The sequence below is a fragment of the Equus asinus genome, chromosome X (assembly GCF_041296235.1).
Source record: "Equus asinus isolate D_3611 breed Donkey chromosome X, EquAss-T2T_v2, whole genome shotgun sequence".
NCBI classification, from domain to species: domain Eukaryota; kingdom Metazoa; phylum Chordata; class Mammalia; order Perissodactyla; family Equidae; genus Equus; species Equus asinus.
In genome coordinates, this window is record NC_091820.1 from 3,587,994 (window position 1) to 3,605,773 (window position 17,780).

The 17,780-nt window shown below is 36.7% G+C and overlaps 1 protein-coding gene across 4 annotated transcripts in view; it reads right to left on the minus strand.

The window, feature by feature from the left end:
- The window catches only part of NLGN4X (neuroligin 4 X-linked), a 291,678-nt gene that overhangs the window by 117,139 nt on the left and 156,759 nt on the right, over nucleotides 1–17,780 (minus strand). Inside the window, exon 5 of one of the 4 annotated variants that reach the window (XM_044768193.2) lies at nucleotides 1,082–1,141. The exons of the other annotated variants lie outside the window; for them this stretch is intronic. Coding sequence (XP_044624128.1) covers nucleotides 1,082–1,141 — 60 coding nt within the window. The remainder of the gene's footprint in view (nucleotides 1–1,081; nucleotides 1,142–17,780) is intronic. 4 annotated transcript variants of the gene reach the window in all.

A 17,780-nucleotide genomic window follows, 5' to 3' on the forward strand; every position in this document is an offset into this window, starting at 1 on the left:
TTCTCTGCTTTAAATAGCCTTTCAGGCTGAGAACCACAGGCTCATCGAGGGCCTCCATCCTCTAAGAGGGATAAACGAATATCATGCATTTTGCTATTCAAATGGGAGAAGTGTGCTTTCACCCACCCTAGAGAGCCTTCACAGCAAGGAAAGGTTTATTTTAGACTTTGTTTCTTTTCTTTTAAACCGTGTATTCTGGGGAAGGAATAGGATGCAGTGCGCTACTGGTCGCTTAGATGACGTGTATCTTCTACCTTTTAAAAAAGAATCAACTTACTTCTCATGGATAATCTGTCAAACAATTTGGGATCCTTCAAGAAGAAACTTTTCATAGCAACCAAACACTTTTTGGGCGAGAAATGTTTTCAGAATAGCCGTCGTGTGAACAGAAAGTTGCACAGAGCTAGCTTTTTGACCTTGTTCAGTTCTTTGCTATCCTTATTTATTTTTCTTTAAATGCTGCTAAAAGGCAGTCCCGAAAGAAACAACAACCTCTCATTAAAACACTTTTTCATGTATTTCACTGTGAGCCAGAGAAGATTCTTTGAAACCTATCTTGGAATCAGTATGTTTGAAAAAAACAAACAAAAACTGAAATGCCAGCTCCCAAAAAAGTCCTACCAAGGTGTCTCGCAGAGTTTTGCTTGCAGTTCATAGAAGGATCTAAGAAGATCGAAGCTCCAAAATACAATATTAACTTACAAAATAACATTTGGAAGGAAGAAAAGAAAGTATACATGCAAGTTTTAAAATTCCATTTGCTCTTCTGGTGACCAAGCCAAAAAAAAAAGGAAAAAGGAAAAGAAAAAGGTGGGCTTCCTCGTAAGTAGCATTTTGTTACTCACTTCATATTTAGAAATGATGTTTATACATCTTCTCACAGGGAATTTGCAGTCATTGACATGGTCATTGAGATTAAAAATGCCAGTGGTTTCCAAAGAAGAAGAAAATAAAGAAGCACACCGAAGTGTACTCGTTTCAGAGAAGGGGAGGAAAAACAGACTGAAATGAAAAAAATAAAAATAGAGAGATAGATATTAAATCATGCATCAGGGTCGAGCTTTGAAAAATCAAAAAATACCTTCATCTTCACCACGGTCATTACTGGTTATATCATCTGCGTTTTTCTTTGTGTTGGCTCCTGGGTCATATTGAGAAGGGAAAAAAGAGAATTCAAAAACAACAGGTTTGCAAAAAAAATCAGAAGAGAGAGAGCTACTACCCAGTAAAAGAAAAAAAAAATAATGTCACACAAAAAGTTGAAATTTGTTACATTTGGATTTCAAAAAAACAAGGGTGATGCAAAATGCATATAAACATAAAGATGTCAACAAGAACCAATTCAAAATGTTACTTGCAAAAAATATTAGATATCCAGTGAAAATGCAGTTTGGGGATTAAAATGATACTACTGCCAAAAAAAAAAGCTAATGTGAGTTTAAAAAAAATTATTAAAAAGGAGATTTCCCACATTCTTAAAAGAAATGCATATGAAGTATCCAATGTTCCTCTAATTTTAACATGCTATAATCTAGCTAAATTTTTCAAATGTCACTGATATACTTTGTTTAGGAAATTCTATAATGTATGAAGAAACACATTGAAACAGTAAACATGAAAACTTTAATTAAAATATCTTAAAATTGACATTAGTTTCATGCATAAGAACTCAAAAACATACATTTCAAATAAAAACCAGAAATGTCACTAGTTAATTTAAATCACAAAGATTTACCTAACACCAGTGGTTAGAGAAGACTACCCATTATCTGCTCCTGTTGTCTACTATAAAAACATCTACCACTTTCAATAAGTATTAAGATCAAACATTAAAAATCATGTTCTCTGTTCCTGAAACACTTAGTAAATATTCTTTGAATGTTATTGCTACTTGAATTTGTAAAAAAAAAGAAAAAGAAAAACGAAGTCACCTACCTTGATCATAAGCCTCATAGGACTTTCCACGTAGGCAAAATGCAGGGAGGGTCCCTTAAACCACACCAAAAGACTCTCCTATGCTCTCTGTATGCAGGCCGCCACTTTTGTTTTTATATTTTTCAGATACATGAGGCCAAAACATTTATTATCACTTGAATTCTTTAGTTAATTGGCTCAATTGTCTTCTTTTTATAGACAGGCACAGCCCAGGTGTTGCATATCCCAGTTGCTATAAATGGAACTGTGCCAATCAATTAAATTGATCTTCGCCTTCCTACAGAGTGCCAGGATATGTGAATTAAGGGCGAGGAAAAAGAGGAACTGTCATCCACAACACTTGGGTCTGAAAAGGGTCTTTCAGTTCTACATAAATCAAAGGAGCTTAAACATGTTTTGAAACCAAGATTTGAAGTTGCTGTTTTCACAGGTCAAATAAGAGTTGAATATTGTCAATTTCAGGCAGCGAGACTTAAGCAGCAGACCCGGGTGGGCGGGAAACCTGATACATTGTATTTCATTTTTGAGGTTTAAATATTCCCACTGTAAACAATTTCAAGCTAGTAACATAAGGTCATTTAAGACAGAGCTGGGAACAAGTGCCCAGGATCCCTTGAGACTCCAGCATACCACTAGTTTTACCCAAACTACGTAAAGGCAGAGTCTTGTAGGAAACAATCCTTTCTCCTTACAACCCACTCATTTCCAATCCCTTAGAAAGTATCAGGACACTGATGTGTTAATCTATTATAGTCATTAGCTTGATATTGAAATCTATTCATGCCCAAGAATTCTACGCCTTTAAATGTCTTAAAACAAACTTTTAAATAATTAATCTCCATCAATTTAGCTTGAATGTCTTTTGGGTTGTTTTTGTCAGGATTTGTAAATATAAAACCTATTTCAAAGCTAACTCATGGACTGAATTTATGGCAAAACTGTGTAAAGAAGCCTAAAAGAGATGCCTTTCTTAGAGAAACAGGCTACAAGGATATACAACAAAGCTGTTTGTGTTAGAAAACAAGTCCTTCTCTTTTCTGAAAAAAATTTCAATTCATTCATGGAGGAAGATTTTAAGGTTCTATAGAAACATGTCACATCTTTCACTAAAATAGGAAAGATATTCAAAAAATTAAACTTATACTTAAAAGACATGGAAGGGACTAGGGGAGATAATGTGTTCCCTGATTAAGCTGATTCCCTCCAAGAAAATGTGTTCCTTTAAAGTTTGACTATATCTCCTTATCACAGCCTCCCAGAAAAGATGCAGTCGCCATTGAGGAAGGTCTTTAATTAGGACTCCATACCTGGACTTTGCCTTTCCCGTGAGCCTGACCTTATATCCCTGCCTTCTTCTGAATTTTCTCCTCATAAATCTCTTTTCTCTTCCATGCTGCAGATGGAAGCACAGAAGGGTGAACACTGGCCCAAACAAAGGGCATTCTGTAAGGTCTGGGGTGAGTTAAATGCCAGAGCTCTTTCCCAAGACCCAGTTCTCAAGGTCTTCAGGCTCCCCAGCAGTGTACGACATTTGAGTACGTAATCTGAAATACTTCTGGGGGCAGGAGGAAAGGTAGTGCCCAGGCAAACTTCCCCAACAGAGCAAAATATTCTAAAGATTTGTGATGCTTTTACACTTTTTATAACATAGTTACATCACTGATTAACCTAGCAATCCAGGTTAATCTACCCTCTCTTTGATTCTTTACCAAATTTCTTTGTTAACCCAAGTGTGGTTTTAAGACCTTTACTGAAGTAGAATTTACATACCCTAAAATTAGCTTATCCAAGTGTAAAATTCAGTGATTTTTTTAGTCAGTTTATTGATTCGGGCAACCATCAGCATAATCTGCTTTTAGAACATTTCTATCACCCCAAAAAGACTGTTGGTGTCCAATCGCACCTGCTCCACACTCCCATCCTCAGTCTCACTAATCTACTTTCTGTCTTTGTAGATTTGCCATTCCTGAGCACTTCATACAAATGATAAATGATAAATATAATATGTAGGCTATTGTGTCTTGTTTCTTTCACTTAGCATAATGTTTTCAAAGTCCATCCATGTTGTAGTATGCATCAGTACTTACTTCATTTACTTTAGAGTCATGCACCGCGTTAACGACATTTCAGTCCACCACGGACTGCATATATGACAGTGGTCTCATAAGAATAGTAACCACAGAGCCTAGGTGTGCAGTAGGCTATTCCATCTAGGTTTGTGTAGTAGGCTATAAACTCTATGATGTTTGTACAACGATGAAATTGCCTTACTAAGCATTTCTCAGAACATATCCCCTTCGGTCATTAAGCGACATATGGCTAACATGGATGAAAAATATTCTACTGTATGGCTGTACCAACTTTTGTTTATCCATTCATCTGTTGATGGCCATTTATATTGTTTCCACTTGGTGGCTATGGTGAATAATGCTGCTACGAACATTTGTATACAATTTTTACAATTCTTTTTTGTATGGACATATATTTTCACTTCTCTTGGGTTGATATCTAAGAGTGGAGTTGCTATTTCATATGGCAAATTTATGTTTAATGTTTTAAGAAACTGCCAAAGTATTTTCCAAATCAGCTGCATCATTGTCCATTCCCATCAGCACTGTATATAGGTTCTAATTTCTCCACTTCCTAGCCAAGACCTGTATTAACTTTTTGATTATAGCCATCCTACTGGGGGTGAAATGGTATCTCACTGTGGTTTTACTTTGCATAAAGCTAATGACTTAAATATATCCAGTTTCTTCTCAGGTACTATCTTCTATTCTCTAGATGTCTACTAAAATATTTTGCCCATTTTTAAAATTGGGGTCTTTGTTTCTTATTATTGAATTGTAAGATTGAATTGTAAGAGTTCTTAATGTTTTTTAGATACAAGTTGTTTATCAGAAATATCATTTGCAAATCTTTTCCCCCAGTCTGTGGTTTCTGTTTTGGTTTTCTCCGTGGCATCTTTTGAAGTGCTAAAGTTTTTACTTTTGATGTGGTCTAATTAATTGATTGTTTTCTTCTAAAGCTTGAGCTTTTGATACCCTATCTAAGAAATCCTTGCCTAGTCCAACACCCTGAAGATTTTCTCTTATGTTTTTTCCTAAATGTTTGAGAGTTTTAGTTCCTACATCTTTCATTTATTTTGAGTGTATTTTGATGTATGATATGAAGGGTTGAAATTCATCTTTTTGCATACGGATATCCAATTGTCCAGCACCATTTATTGAAACGCTAACCTTTCCTCACTGAAGTGTTGCAACACTGTTGTAGACAGTCAGCTGACTATAAATGTGAGGATTTATTTCTAGACTCTTTAATTATATTCCATTCTCTATTTCTAACCACATGAGTGCCCTACTGTCCTGATGACTATATCTTTATAGTACGCTTTAAAGTAGTGACGAAGTCCTCCAACTTTCTTTTGCTTTTTCAAGATGGTTTGATTGTCCTAGATCCTCTGTCAAGTGAAGCAAAAACACCTGCTGAGATTTCGATAGAAATTATTTGCCAAACCACAATTTAAATTAATTTTATACAGCAGAGCCTGACCCAGAAACATAGATATTGCCTTTAATGTTCTATGTATATTTAATCTTTCACCCTTTTGTTCTTTTTCAAAAAGCTGCTGCAATATTTGCCCTTGCAAATATCACTAATTAAATGACCTAAAAACAAACCTAGTTCTCCAGAGTGTCTAATTCAGTTACAATCGTGGACTGTGTAAATACAGGTATTAGAGGACACAGGGAAAAAGATTCTGCTGGAATTTATTCCAGAGTAAACCCATCCCACGGCTTCCAAAACAGCCATTTCAAACTCCACACAAGCCGTTAGTCTTCCCCTCCCTCTCCAGGTCTGCACCGACCCCGAAATCCGGGATAATATTCCTTTACATCTAACAATTGGCATCTCCTTCAAACCTCGGTGGGGAAACGGCTTTAAATATTAAAGGGAATATTTAAATATCTTCAAACAAAAGAATAGCCATTCCATTATTAATATTTCAATATGATTTTATAAATAAAATATCTCAAAATCCCTCGTCCTGAACGATGTCCATTCTTTTTTATACCTGTTCTTCTCATGTTTCCCATTTAGTGCTTTATCTACATCACTTTCAAATGTCAAACTATTTAAAGTAGTTTTTTGTATCCTAAATTAAATGCAATAGAAACACTTTGTAGAGAATTCAGGAAAGGTGGACCACAGTGAAGGAGAAAATAATGCCAATGTCCCAGTCATGGATGCTGCTCTTCACATTTTGAGGCAGGAAAGTAATTTTCTGTTTCTTCTTTTTAATATACACTAAGTTTGTTGCCTTTTATGTATGTAAATCATCAAATAACGTCATGAGACACTGTTATGTGATCACATTATCTATGCAAGAATATAAAGAAATGATAGAACCTAGAAAACTTTTAGAATTACTGCTAACATGAGATCTCATATTAAAAATGTATCTACCAGTTCACATTTAATTTTTTGTTTTTGCCTCTTAAGAGGGCAAATTTCAAGTTCAACTTTGCCTTGTTATCCTAAATAGACAAAGGGCATGCCTAAGCTAAATGCCTTATTTTCAATACAGAGGAAGTTGTGGAATGGTTTATGGGGAAAATAACCATTTTCTTGGCCATTACAGATATGCATGGGATTGGTTAGTTTGTCACTAGGCCACAGAGGAATATTTCTTTTTAATCTTCTAATCCAACACTGGGAGGAGACCAGTGAGCACTCCTAAACACATTCCTCCTCCAAATATGTACTGACACTGTAAATATGCTGGCCCTAGCTAGGAGAGGGGGCGGAAAAATGTATTAATTACTTAAATTAATTAAACACTTCACACATAAATTTGAACGTAAGTTCTAACCTCCACTAGACCGTTATTAACATACCGAATCTGAAAGATAACATGCAACATTTTATCTGGGGGCTTTACCCAATGCGTGTGCACCTTGAAAAATTGGCCCCCTACAAAAGAGTGCAATTTCTGCATTTGAAGGCATCAGCAAAGCTATCTATTGCTTCTTTTTTTTTCTGAATTCATAACATCTGAACAAGACCAAGTTTCACTCTTAACAAAAATATATGTAAGGCTGGGAAGCCTGTCTAATGCAGCCTTTAACAAAGAGGCTTCCCAGAAACCAGCATTGGGAAGGAACTCTCTTTTGTTCTCTCCCATGGAAATGCAGAATGGTAAGATTTGCCATAGGTAGTGAAGGTCATTCTTTTGTAATAAGGGAGGAAGGATTTTTGGTGACTAGAAAGCCTTAGGAAAAAGAACATCTAGAAGCTGAGAGTATGGAAATTGATTTCTCTCAGGTCATCCACAGAGTTATACTTGGAAAAAATTTCAGAAAGTCCTCACCAAGTTTCAAGACCTCTGCTCCAGGATATATAAAGAGATACAGAATTGCTGAGTCATAGGGTGTGGTCTTCAGGTCAACTATGATTCATCCCATAGATATTTATCCTGTGACTTACATGTGCTGGATATTTTGCTAGTACATGTAAATCACAGGATAAATATCTGTGGGAAGAATTATGGCTATTTGACCTCAAGACCACACCTACTTCAAGGCATAGTACCATCTATGTCATACCATCTATGAAGAAGGAGAAATACTGGTGAGAGAAACATAGACTCTTCTATGTAGTGTGTATAACTAATTCTCTCAAGTATGGAAATCAGATGTTGCATTCTCTTATTTGATTTTTAGAATTGATATTAGATTGTAATTTATCATCACTTATATCTCGGGTTGTCATTTCAGGAAAATTGAAGGCATATATTTGTGACTACAGTAAAAACAAGGTCTAATTCTTTCTAATTTTCTACTAGCTCAAAAATGCTTCAATGCAATAATGGAAATAATAGGGTTTTTTGTTCCTTTTCTCTGACTGGCTTTGGAGGATCGACTGAGAGAAATGTGAATAATAATTTTCCTTTCTTGTTTTGCTGGAATTAGGAAGAAGTGATTTCACACTTTCTTTGGTAGGAATCAAAATAAATCTAAAAGTTTATAGGTCTCTGATATATGTCTGTGCCTCTTATTAAAATCTCAGGCCATTGCATAGCCCTATGTAAGTATTTTTTGTTGTGAATTTTGTTATCAAAATGTTTCTGTTCTCAGGAATAAAAGACAAATCCTATTAGATTTACACGAGTCTCTCTCATTTTTATGGAACTTTCAGCTGATAGAATATATTACCTCCCTGAACAATCTCCATGAGCTTGAGATTAAATCACAATGTGTTTAAAAGCTGAAACTAATTTAATATTGAATTATGCTAGATGTTTTTTATGCATCTTTATTTAGAAAATTCATATTGAAATTGAAATTGGCTTCTATTTGCCCTGAGACACCTCCTGAAATGTTATATTAAGAAAAGACACAAAACAATAACTCTATAGGTATATATATATTTTTTCCTTGTCAAGAGATTCTGGAAGATTTTCAGTTCGATTGCGTAGTATTAACTCTGATGAAAAGCTTCTTTCTGTAGTCAGAACATAGACTGCTGACTAACGGAAGGTATCTTTATGCCATATGACTTTTTGGTATGTTGGACAGGAATTATAGGGAGCTGGAACCTTGGCAGTGTCCCCCTTTTGCTGCCTATGCGAGGAATAAACTGTCCACACCTCAAAGTAGCTCTTCTATTTTTACCAATCAAATCGGTCAAGTTGCCTTTGGCTTTCCTCTTCTGTGGGCCTGACGTGGGGACCTAGTGTGCAATCATTCCTAAAAACAAAATTAGTCTAGATTAGACAAAATCATCTCAAACTTCAATTCCTGAGTCTGTCATTCCAGCAGATGCAAAATCAAATGACCACAAGGGCCCTAAAAATACTTTCTTAAAGAATCACAAGGTCACTCAAATCTTTGCAATGTAGGGTAATTCTTACTGCAGATAAGGATTTTGCCACTTTATCCACTCTTGAACTTAGCTGATTGGTCACAAGAGCTGTTCTTTGTTCTGTTCAGTTAGAAACTAAAGGATGTAGTGATATAAACAAGAGACATTTCAACGAAAAAACAAAGTTAAGGGAAATGGTTCTCATCCATCTTTCAGTGTGATTATGTTCACTTTCACTCGACACATTCTGTGCAAAGGGCTCTGTTACTGGTTCAAAATATCCCATGTACTTCCCTGGGGAAGCTTGATACCTTCCCCACCTGCTAACATCAGTCTTGGCCAACAAAATGTGAATGCAAGAGACATATGTCACTCCTGAGCTGGAATATTATGAGTCATCACATTTCTGCCATATTTTTTCCCTCCACCATCAGATCAATATGTCTGGGATGGGGTTACCTCTTCAAGCCTTGGTCTTGGAAAGAAGAGGATGTGGAGACTAACCAGTCAACCCAAAATTGACACAAACTTCACAGAAGAGAAATAAGTTTTTGTTGTTGTTGCAAGCTGCTAAGATTTTGGAGTATTTTGTTCCAGCAGCACAACTTAGCCTAAGTTGACTGTTAGAACTACTCGCTTCTCTCTGTGAGGTACTCATTCACACACACACACACACGAATAGACACACACACTCAGCCACATGCACACTCACATTGGCACATAGCCTCCAACATCCCAACATATACTTCTATTAAAGAGATCATTTTAGATGAATGTGATGACTTTCCCTTACAGCGCATGCCTCGTTTATCTATTAGCACCATAATTTTGCTTACCTGTTACAGAAAATTAATATTTTTGTACTTGGCACTAACTTCCATGTGACTATGGTGGAATCAAAAAATGAGAATGCCAACATAGAGTATGAAGTACCTAAATATTTATGATAAGTAAGCAAAACACTATCATGATTGCACCCAAAAATAAAAGCTGGGAAAAATTAAACTATTTATTTCCTTGATCCAATCTTCAGGAACTTTCTTAAGTAAGAAGGAGCTTAGAAGAATCACATATGCAAAAATATCACGCACAACTATCCTTCAAATCCGTGGGTTCTCCAGGAACGTGTGACTATTGTCTTGCACATAGCAAGGGATTCATAAATTTTGGCTCATGTTATTGCTGGGAGTGGTATTGTTTTCCCCAAATACCCTGATTCCCCAAATATTTACTGCACTTTTCTGCCTCCCAGATTTTGCTCATGCAGCATTCCCCTACTAGCTTCTGAAACTATGACTGTTCTAAACTCCCTCTCCTCAAACGCACTCTCTAACTTTGAAAACCTTTCAACATCCAGTCCAAGTGCCAGCAACTCTATGGCATGTTCCTCAGGTTCCACTCCTCAGGAGGAAATCGTCTCTTCATTATGTGCTCCAGCAGCATTTTGTGGGTGTCCCTGAGTACTCTCTGATCTGCATGTCAATTACATGGGCATGCCAATTACATGCACCACACATTTCAAAGACTGCAGGTGTATGTGGATTCTTTACTGTGCAACCAAAACCACTCATCAGACAAAGACCTTGATCAGAGATGTGCCAATGTGAATGCTTGCTCTGTTAGCATTTAGCTAGTCATAATCACCCCTATTCCAGATGAGTCAACATTGATAACAATGAAGGCAAAATTTTTTTTAAAGCAAATGCCATTTGAATTTCAAATTCAAGAAACTCTCAGGGCATTTTCATGGATATTACACATCAGGAGCCTCAAAGTCTCTCTAGGATTGAGAGAAGGGAGGTATGATATCTGCACTTTTTTGGTTCTTTTTAACAAGCCTAAATTTTAGGACAGCTTTAGATTTAGAGAAAAATTGTGACAGTAACACAGAGAGTTGCCATATGCATCACACTCAATTTCTTCTATTATTAACATCTAACAGTCTGGCACATTTGTTACAATTAATGAGCTGATATTGAACTGTGATAATTAACTAAAGGCCATACTTTATTCAGATTTCCTTAGTTTCTACCTAATGTCGTTTTTTTTTCTGTCCTAGGATCTTACATTTCATTTTAGTCATCATGTCTTCTTAAGCTCTTCTTGGCTGTGACAGTTTCTCAGACTTTGTTTTCAATGACCTTGACAGTTTTGAAGGGTTCTCGCCAAGTATTTTGCGAAATATGCCACAATGGGGGTTTGTCTGATGTTTTGCATGATTAGACTGGGGTTATGAAATTTGGGAAGGAATCCCACAGAGGTAAAGGGCCCTGCTCATCACGTAATATCCAGGGTGCATGTCATCAACACGGCTTATCACTGTTGATGTTGACCTTGATCACCTGCCTGAGGTGCGCTTGTCAGGTTTCTCCCCCGCAAAGTTACTCCATATCTCCTCCTTTCAATATTGCACTCTTTGGAAGGAAGTCAGCATGCACAGCCAAACCTAAGGAGTATTCATGCTCCATCACTCTAAGGGAGAGATCTACATAAATTACTTGGAATGCTCTCCATGAGAGATTTGTCTCATCTCCCCCATGGTAGGAAGAATAATGTTACCCCTTCCTCAAAAGATCCATGCCCTAATCCTCAGAACCTGTGAATATGATATGACACATGGCATGGGGGAATTAAACCTGTAGACTCAATTAAGGGTTATAATCAGCTGACCTTAAAATAAGGAAAATATCGTAGATTATCCAGGTGAGCCCACTGTAATTCACAAGAGTCCTTTAGAATGGAGAAGGAAGCATAAGAAGAGACTCAGTGTCAGAGAGAGACTGGAATACGCGATACTGCTGGTTTTGCAGCTCGAGAAGGGGGCCATGCGCTGAGGAATGCGGATTATCTCTATAAATTGGAAAAGGCAAGGAACAGATTTTCCCCTAGATCCTCCCAAAGCGACTCACTCCTATCAAATTGTTCTAGCCTTGGTTAGGGAGAATTGTTAGTTGGCTTCTGTGCCCCATCCTTGTGGTTTCTTTTTGTTTTCGGTTTTTTTTTTTTTTTTTTTTTTAGCACTTCCTTACTTTCTGCTTTCTGGCACTACAAGATACCCCAGGATCATCTTGTATATTTCCTTCCTCATTTCTTGAATCAGACATTTCTCTGAAGAGCCTGGTTCTTTTTATTTGACATCTGCATTTTACAGGTCAAGAAGCTGAAGCAGATCAAATGACGATGACTTGCCTGAATGATGCAAGAACTAATTGGTGACCCAGCTGATGTTTACATAACAGGCTTTACAGTACATAACTGTGTCTATAATACTTGCTAGTCAATGATAGAGTGAAAATGATCACTCTCCTTTATCTCATCCTACTAGTCTTTGTTACTGCAAGTGATTTCATTATGACATTATTGTTAACCAAATTGCAATATTTGCTTAATACATGCAGGGCAGGGCACTGTTCCATATACTTTGTAACCATCTGAAAAATTATCAGGAATGTTTTGTGCCCCCACTGCACAGGTGAGATGACTGCAGTAAAGAAAAGGTTAAATAACTTGGTCCAGGAGATCAACCCGCCACAGCTTTGGATTTCAAACCTAGAATCCAAACATGTCATGGCATCATAATGTCACCTTTTTAGCAAGCAAGGAAAACTATTTTAGGCAAGGTGGTAGGTTAGTCTCTGGAAAGTTGATTTTGTTTTGTTCCCCCCAAAATAAATTATAAGACACAGAGATGAGTAAGCCATTGACTGCCTGCTAGGATCTTTGGTCTAGTAAAGGAAACAATAATTATATATCAAAACAACTAAGTAGATGGACAACTGATGTTCAGGGAAAGGCAGGAACTAGGCGTTAGAAACTGTAGTTCAGAAGAGCAATGCATTCTGGAAGAAGAGAACAAGAGTAAATGAAAGAGACCTGTTTGACTGCAGGTGGGTCTCTTAATCATCAGAGTATCATTTATGAAGTATAGCTCATTCTTTAGGTGGGATTGTGGCACTGAACTTGAAGAAAACACTTGTGTTTTGGATACAGTCTTCTTAGGCAATACTGCATTTGTAAAACACTACCCAGCTTTATTAAACACTTCCTGATAATCTCTAATTTACCTTGACTTTAATATTCTTAAATAGTTTCATTAGCATTATATTGCTTCAGAAAATAATACCATATCATGTGCTGATTGTACGATGGGATTTTAACACAAATGCTTAATCCCATAGGCTAAATGACTCTAAGCCATCAATTCATTCTATTGTAAATCCATCAAGCATTTACTTCAGGCCAAGATGTAAGCTTAATATCTCTCTAGGTGTTTACAGATTTATGCTAAATGAATTCTATTTTTAAAAGCACGTTATTTTGAGATCCACAGAAAAAGTCATTGCTAGCTTAATGATTTCGTTTCTTTGATAATTATATGCATTTCAAGTATTTGTGAAAATCTCTCCAGGTTATAGATTTTGTTTTTTGTTATTATTATTACTTTCAGTTGAAGAAATAGGGAATGATTAAATCCAGCTCAAAATATTTAACAGCATAAAGAAGAGTTAATGAGAAAGTGGTAAGTAGTGTTAAAATACGTTCAAATGCCAGTCTTTCACCAGGAAAACCCATGTTCGCGCCCATGGCCACAGTGCTTGCTGGTCAATATCCCAACCAGCTTTCAAGATTTAGATAAAACCTCTTCTCTGTAGGGTTCTCTCAAGTGACTTCCCAATGTAGCAAGGATGTAGCATCCTCTGATGTGAATTTCCCAACTACGATACTCAGGAAAACAAAGAAAACTACGTGAACATCACAGCAAACCCAGAGCAGCAAAAATCCTAAGGCTATATCTGTTGGGTTTCTATTAACCCCATTAATGAAGAAGAAGAGAATTCAATCTACTCAAGGATCTTCTTATGGCATTACCACATTGGGAATTGCTGTATAAACCTGATAGGAAATAAATTTGGGAATAATTGGGACGCCACTCCCCACACAAACACTCAGCCACCCATCACAGAGAATACGTATCCCCCTGTACAAACTAGAAAACCTGGGAGGTGTGTTCCTACCACACGGGGTTGCCTGGGCATTATTTCAGAAAACCTCCCGACTCCAACATCTCTATGTATACATGTGTATACATACCCGTTGGCCCCCAAAGAAGACTTTCTATTGGGAAGCATTCAGTGATCCTTCATAGAAATTAAGCACGTAACAATATCAATACATCTTCAAATTAATTTATTACTTTAAAATACGCAGATTTTCAGTAATTGAATAAATAATTATAATAATGATTCTGAAAAAAATGCAAATATGAATAATTTGGGCAGAAGAAGGTAAAGGAGGTTTTCTGCCCTCATTATATCACTTATTGCACTAGTAATAATTTGAGTATGAGTATAATAAGTCCTTATTTTTAAAAAGTACCATTAGCTAAACATTTGTAAAAAAGGAAAATATACCAACTTCATCTTAGAACAAACCAGATTTTGGATTAATTAAATATTTATGCTTGAAAAAAAAAAGCACATTTGTGGGAATGTGTATAATGTTGTGGTTGATATTTTGGGTCTACGTATATTTATTAATAAAGAAATATAGCATTTATTAATTAAGATGATGCTTTATATATATATAATGCATATTGCTGATTATACAGTCAACTTTTACAATGACATTTTCTGAATGTGGCCACATATATACATATATATTTTTAATAAAGAATATCATCATTCAGGAAATATATATATTTGTGTATATATATTTATATATGTATATAAATATATATTTATGTATATATTTTACATATTTAGATATAATATATATGAATTATATGAATATATATTTATATAAAATAAATACATATATAAATGTATACATATAAATATATACAAATATGTAAAATATATGAATACATATATTACAAATCAGAAAAAGAAGCTCATCGAAGGGATTCTAAAGAAGAAATGACATTGTGACCATCAGTAGTGGTCTTAGTAAGTAAGGAAAAAGAAAAGAAGCAACTAGTAAAGATCATAAGAGGGGTGCTGAAGAAGGAAGACAGATGAAGACATCTGTGTGGAATCAGAAAAAGATTGAAGACAATATTTCTGAGTTTAACAGCCCTGTCATTTCCAGAAAAATACTTGAAAAGAGCTAGACTGGGAGACATATCATGGCAACTTACCTTAAAATTAGTGAAGCAGAAAAACAAACAAAATGGCAGACATCCAAGTAGAAAACACAAATAATCTCTCTGCATAGTGGACATCTTTGGAGGCATCAGTCTAGATTGAATATCCACAAAATCCAAGATGACGTGGGTTGTATCAAAAGGTATGCTGACCCTCCCCATCCACTACTATCCTCCACACTCCTGGCTGTCATCTGAGGGCCAGGGACTCAGGTATGTAGAGATCTTGGAGACTCATTTTCTCAAAGAAGCTGAAGGAGCTAGCCAGCCAGAAAATGCTCAAAGAGGCATGTGGTCAAAAGATGAGAAGAGGAAGCATGAGACCCTGGAAGGGCAAAGGGCATTCTCCATGGTAATGTTCCATCCCTGGTTCTTAGTCTTGTGAAGCTCCTCCTGTCTCCCCTCCTGGTGCTCCAATGGGCTCCCATATTCACCAGAGAATCTGGGCTGCCTCTGTTGGTTTGTTGGTTTGCTCCCCAACACCTCTTTAGGACAATTACAAACATACAAAAATCTCTCTCCCCTTAGAATTCTCTGGAACACTAAATGGAGATGATAATGGTACAATCTCTACCAGGTTTTGGTAGAAAACCTTTGTCAATCTGTATTGTCAGAAATGAAAGGACTAAGAACCTACCCTCACGATGCATCTGGTAAAATTAATATGAATAAACGCTGCAATAATCTAACAAATGGAGGAGAATTAAACTCTATTAAGCTCAAGAATTCAAGAAGAATGAAGTCAGAATGAAGGTGAAGAATGGGGAAATTATGCTATAGAAGAACTGAAAATTACACACAGAATAATCATCGTTTAAAATAACTTATCAAATAACACACAAAGGTCAAATAAATATTATATGGCAAAATAATATTTTTAACTTAATAATGTAATAAGAAACCACAGATAAAAATCATGGCTGATATTAAAAAAGAAAACAGAAAATTTCAAGTGATTACAGAAGAAAGTGAAGATAAGTGAGAGGTCACAAATTATCTCATTGAGCTCAATTGGGGAAATTAATGCCAAATATTGGTTTTTTAATCTTAAAAAATGACCACTGGTAGAATTCTGGGTGTGTTATTGTCATTGTGTTGTATATCTAGTGCTATGACTGAGGGCAGTTTTGTCCTTGGGTTTAAATACCATAGTACTTGTTGCCTTCCTCAGAGATGGTATCTTAGTCCGTTCAGGCTGCTATAACAAAATGCCACAGACTGGGTGGCTTATAAACAATAGATACTTATATCTCACTGTTCTGGAGGCTGGAAGTCCAAGATTAAGGTACTGGTAGATTTAGGGTCTGATAGGAGCCCACTTACTATTTCACAGATGGTTGACTTCTTGTATTCTCACATGGTGGAAGGGCTGAGGGAGCTCTCTGAGGCCTCTTTTATAAGGACACTAATCCCATCATGAGGGCTCCACTCTCATGACATAATCACCTCCCAAAGATCCTACCTCCTAAACCATCAACTTGGGGGTTAGGATTTGAACATATGAAATTTGGGGAAATACATTCAGACCACACCAGGTGGCTAGAAAATATTTATGTGCATGAATTTAGTTCATATAATGATCGTTTCTCCTTTAACGAATGTGTAAAATCCCCATGTCAGAAACACAACACAGAGCCAGGATCTGTGGTTTTGGAGAGGTGCCAGAGGATCTTCATTTCTCTGGCAGCAGAGCCACAGAATGCTTTTTGTAGGAAGATGAATTGGGGTTTCCTACCATCCATTTATTCTAAAATGCTAGGGCTGGGGAGAGTGATCAGAAGTAGACTCAGCCTTTGCCCTCATGAAGCCCACATTCTCCTGGAATATCTAACGATTAATTCAATAATCACACTGAATTTTAAAATTCCTGCTGTGAAAATGTTATGCATGGACATGTTACTATGTGATATATATATATTTATATATATATATATTTACTGGTGAACCTGTCTCCTCTAGTGGTCAGGAAAATTTCCCCTGAAGAAGAAAAGGCTCTATGAGTTGAACTGGGAGTTAAGGAGACAAAAAGAAGTGAAAAAGCATTTCAGAAATAGGGAAGGAAAGTCTGATGCAAGATGAGACCAGTGTCAGACCATGGGCAGAGCTTGGTGGACTGCCGTGGGCTGAATAGCATCCCCAAAACTCATATCCACTCAGAACTCAGAGTGTGACCTTATTTGGATATAGGGTCCTTGCAGATGTACTAGTTAAGGATCTGGAGACGAAATCTTCCTGGATTTGCAATGGTCTCTAAATCCAGCAACTGGTGTCTTGTAAGAAAAGGAGAAGATAGAGGGAGACACAGAAAAGAAGGTGATATGAAGATGGAGGCAGATATTCAAGGGATGTGTCTACACGTCAAGGAACACCAAGGACTTCTGGCAGTCACCAGAAGCTAGGAGAGAAGCATGGACCAGATTCTCCTTCAGAACACCCAGAAGAAACCAACCCTGCAGACACCTTGATATTGGATTTCTTGCCTCCTGAGCTGAGAGAGAATCCACTTCTGTTATTTTAAGCCACCAAGTTTACAGCACTGTGTTATGGAAGCCCCAGGAAACTAACATATTAGGCATTTAACAGTGGTGTGGTGAACACATCCTAAGGCAACACCTAATGAGTCATGCTTTCCTCTAAGCTCAGTTAAATGGATATCACCTAGACCTGCAAAGATGACAGAAGAGTCATCCCCCTGATTACATTACATGGGAACTGCAATGGGATGCCAATCGCTTGATTAGGGCACGCTATATAAGATTCTTTCTCAGCCAACCTGAGTGAGAGATTTTCCTGTTGGCCTTGAAGATATAAGCTGCCCTGTGGTAAGGAGCTGCTGGCA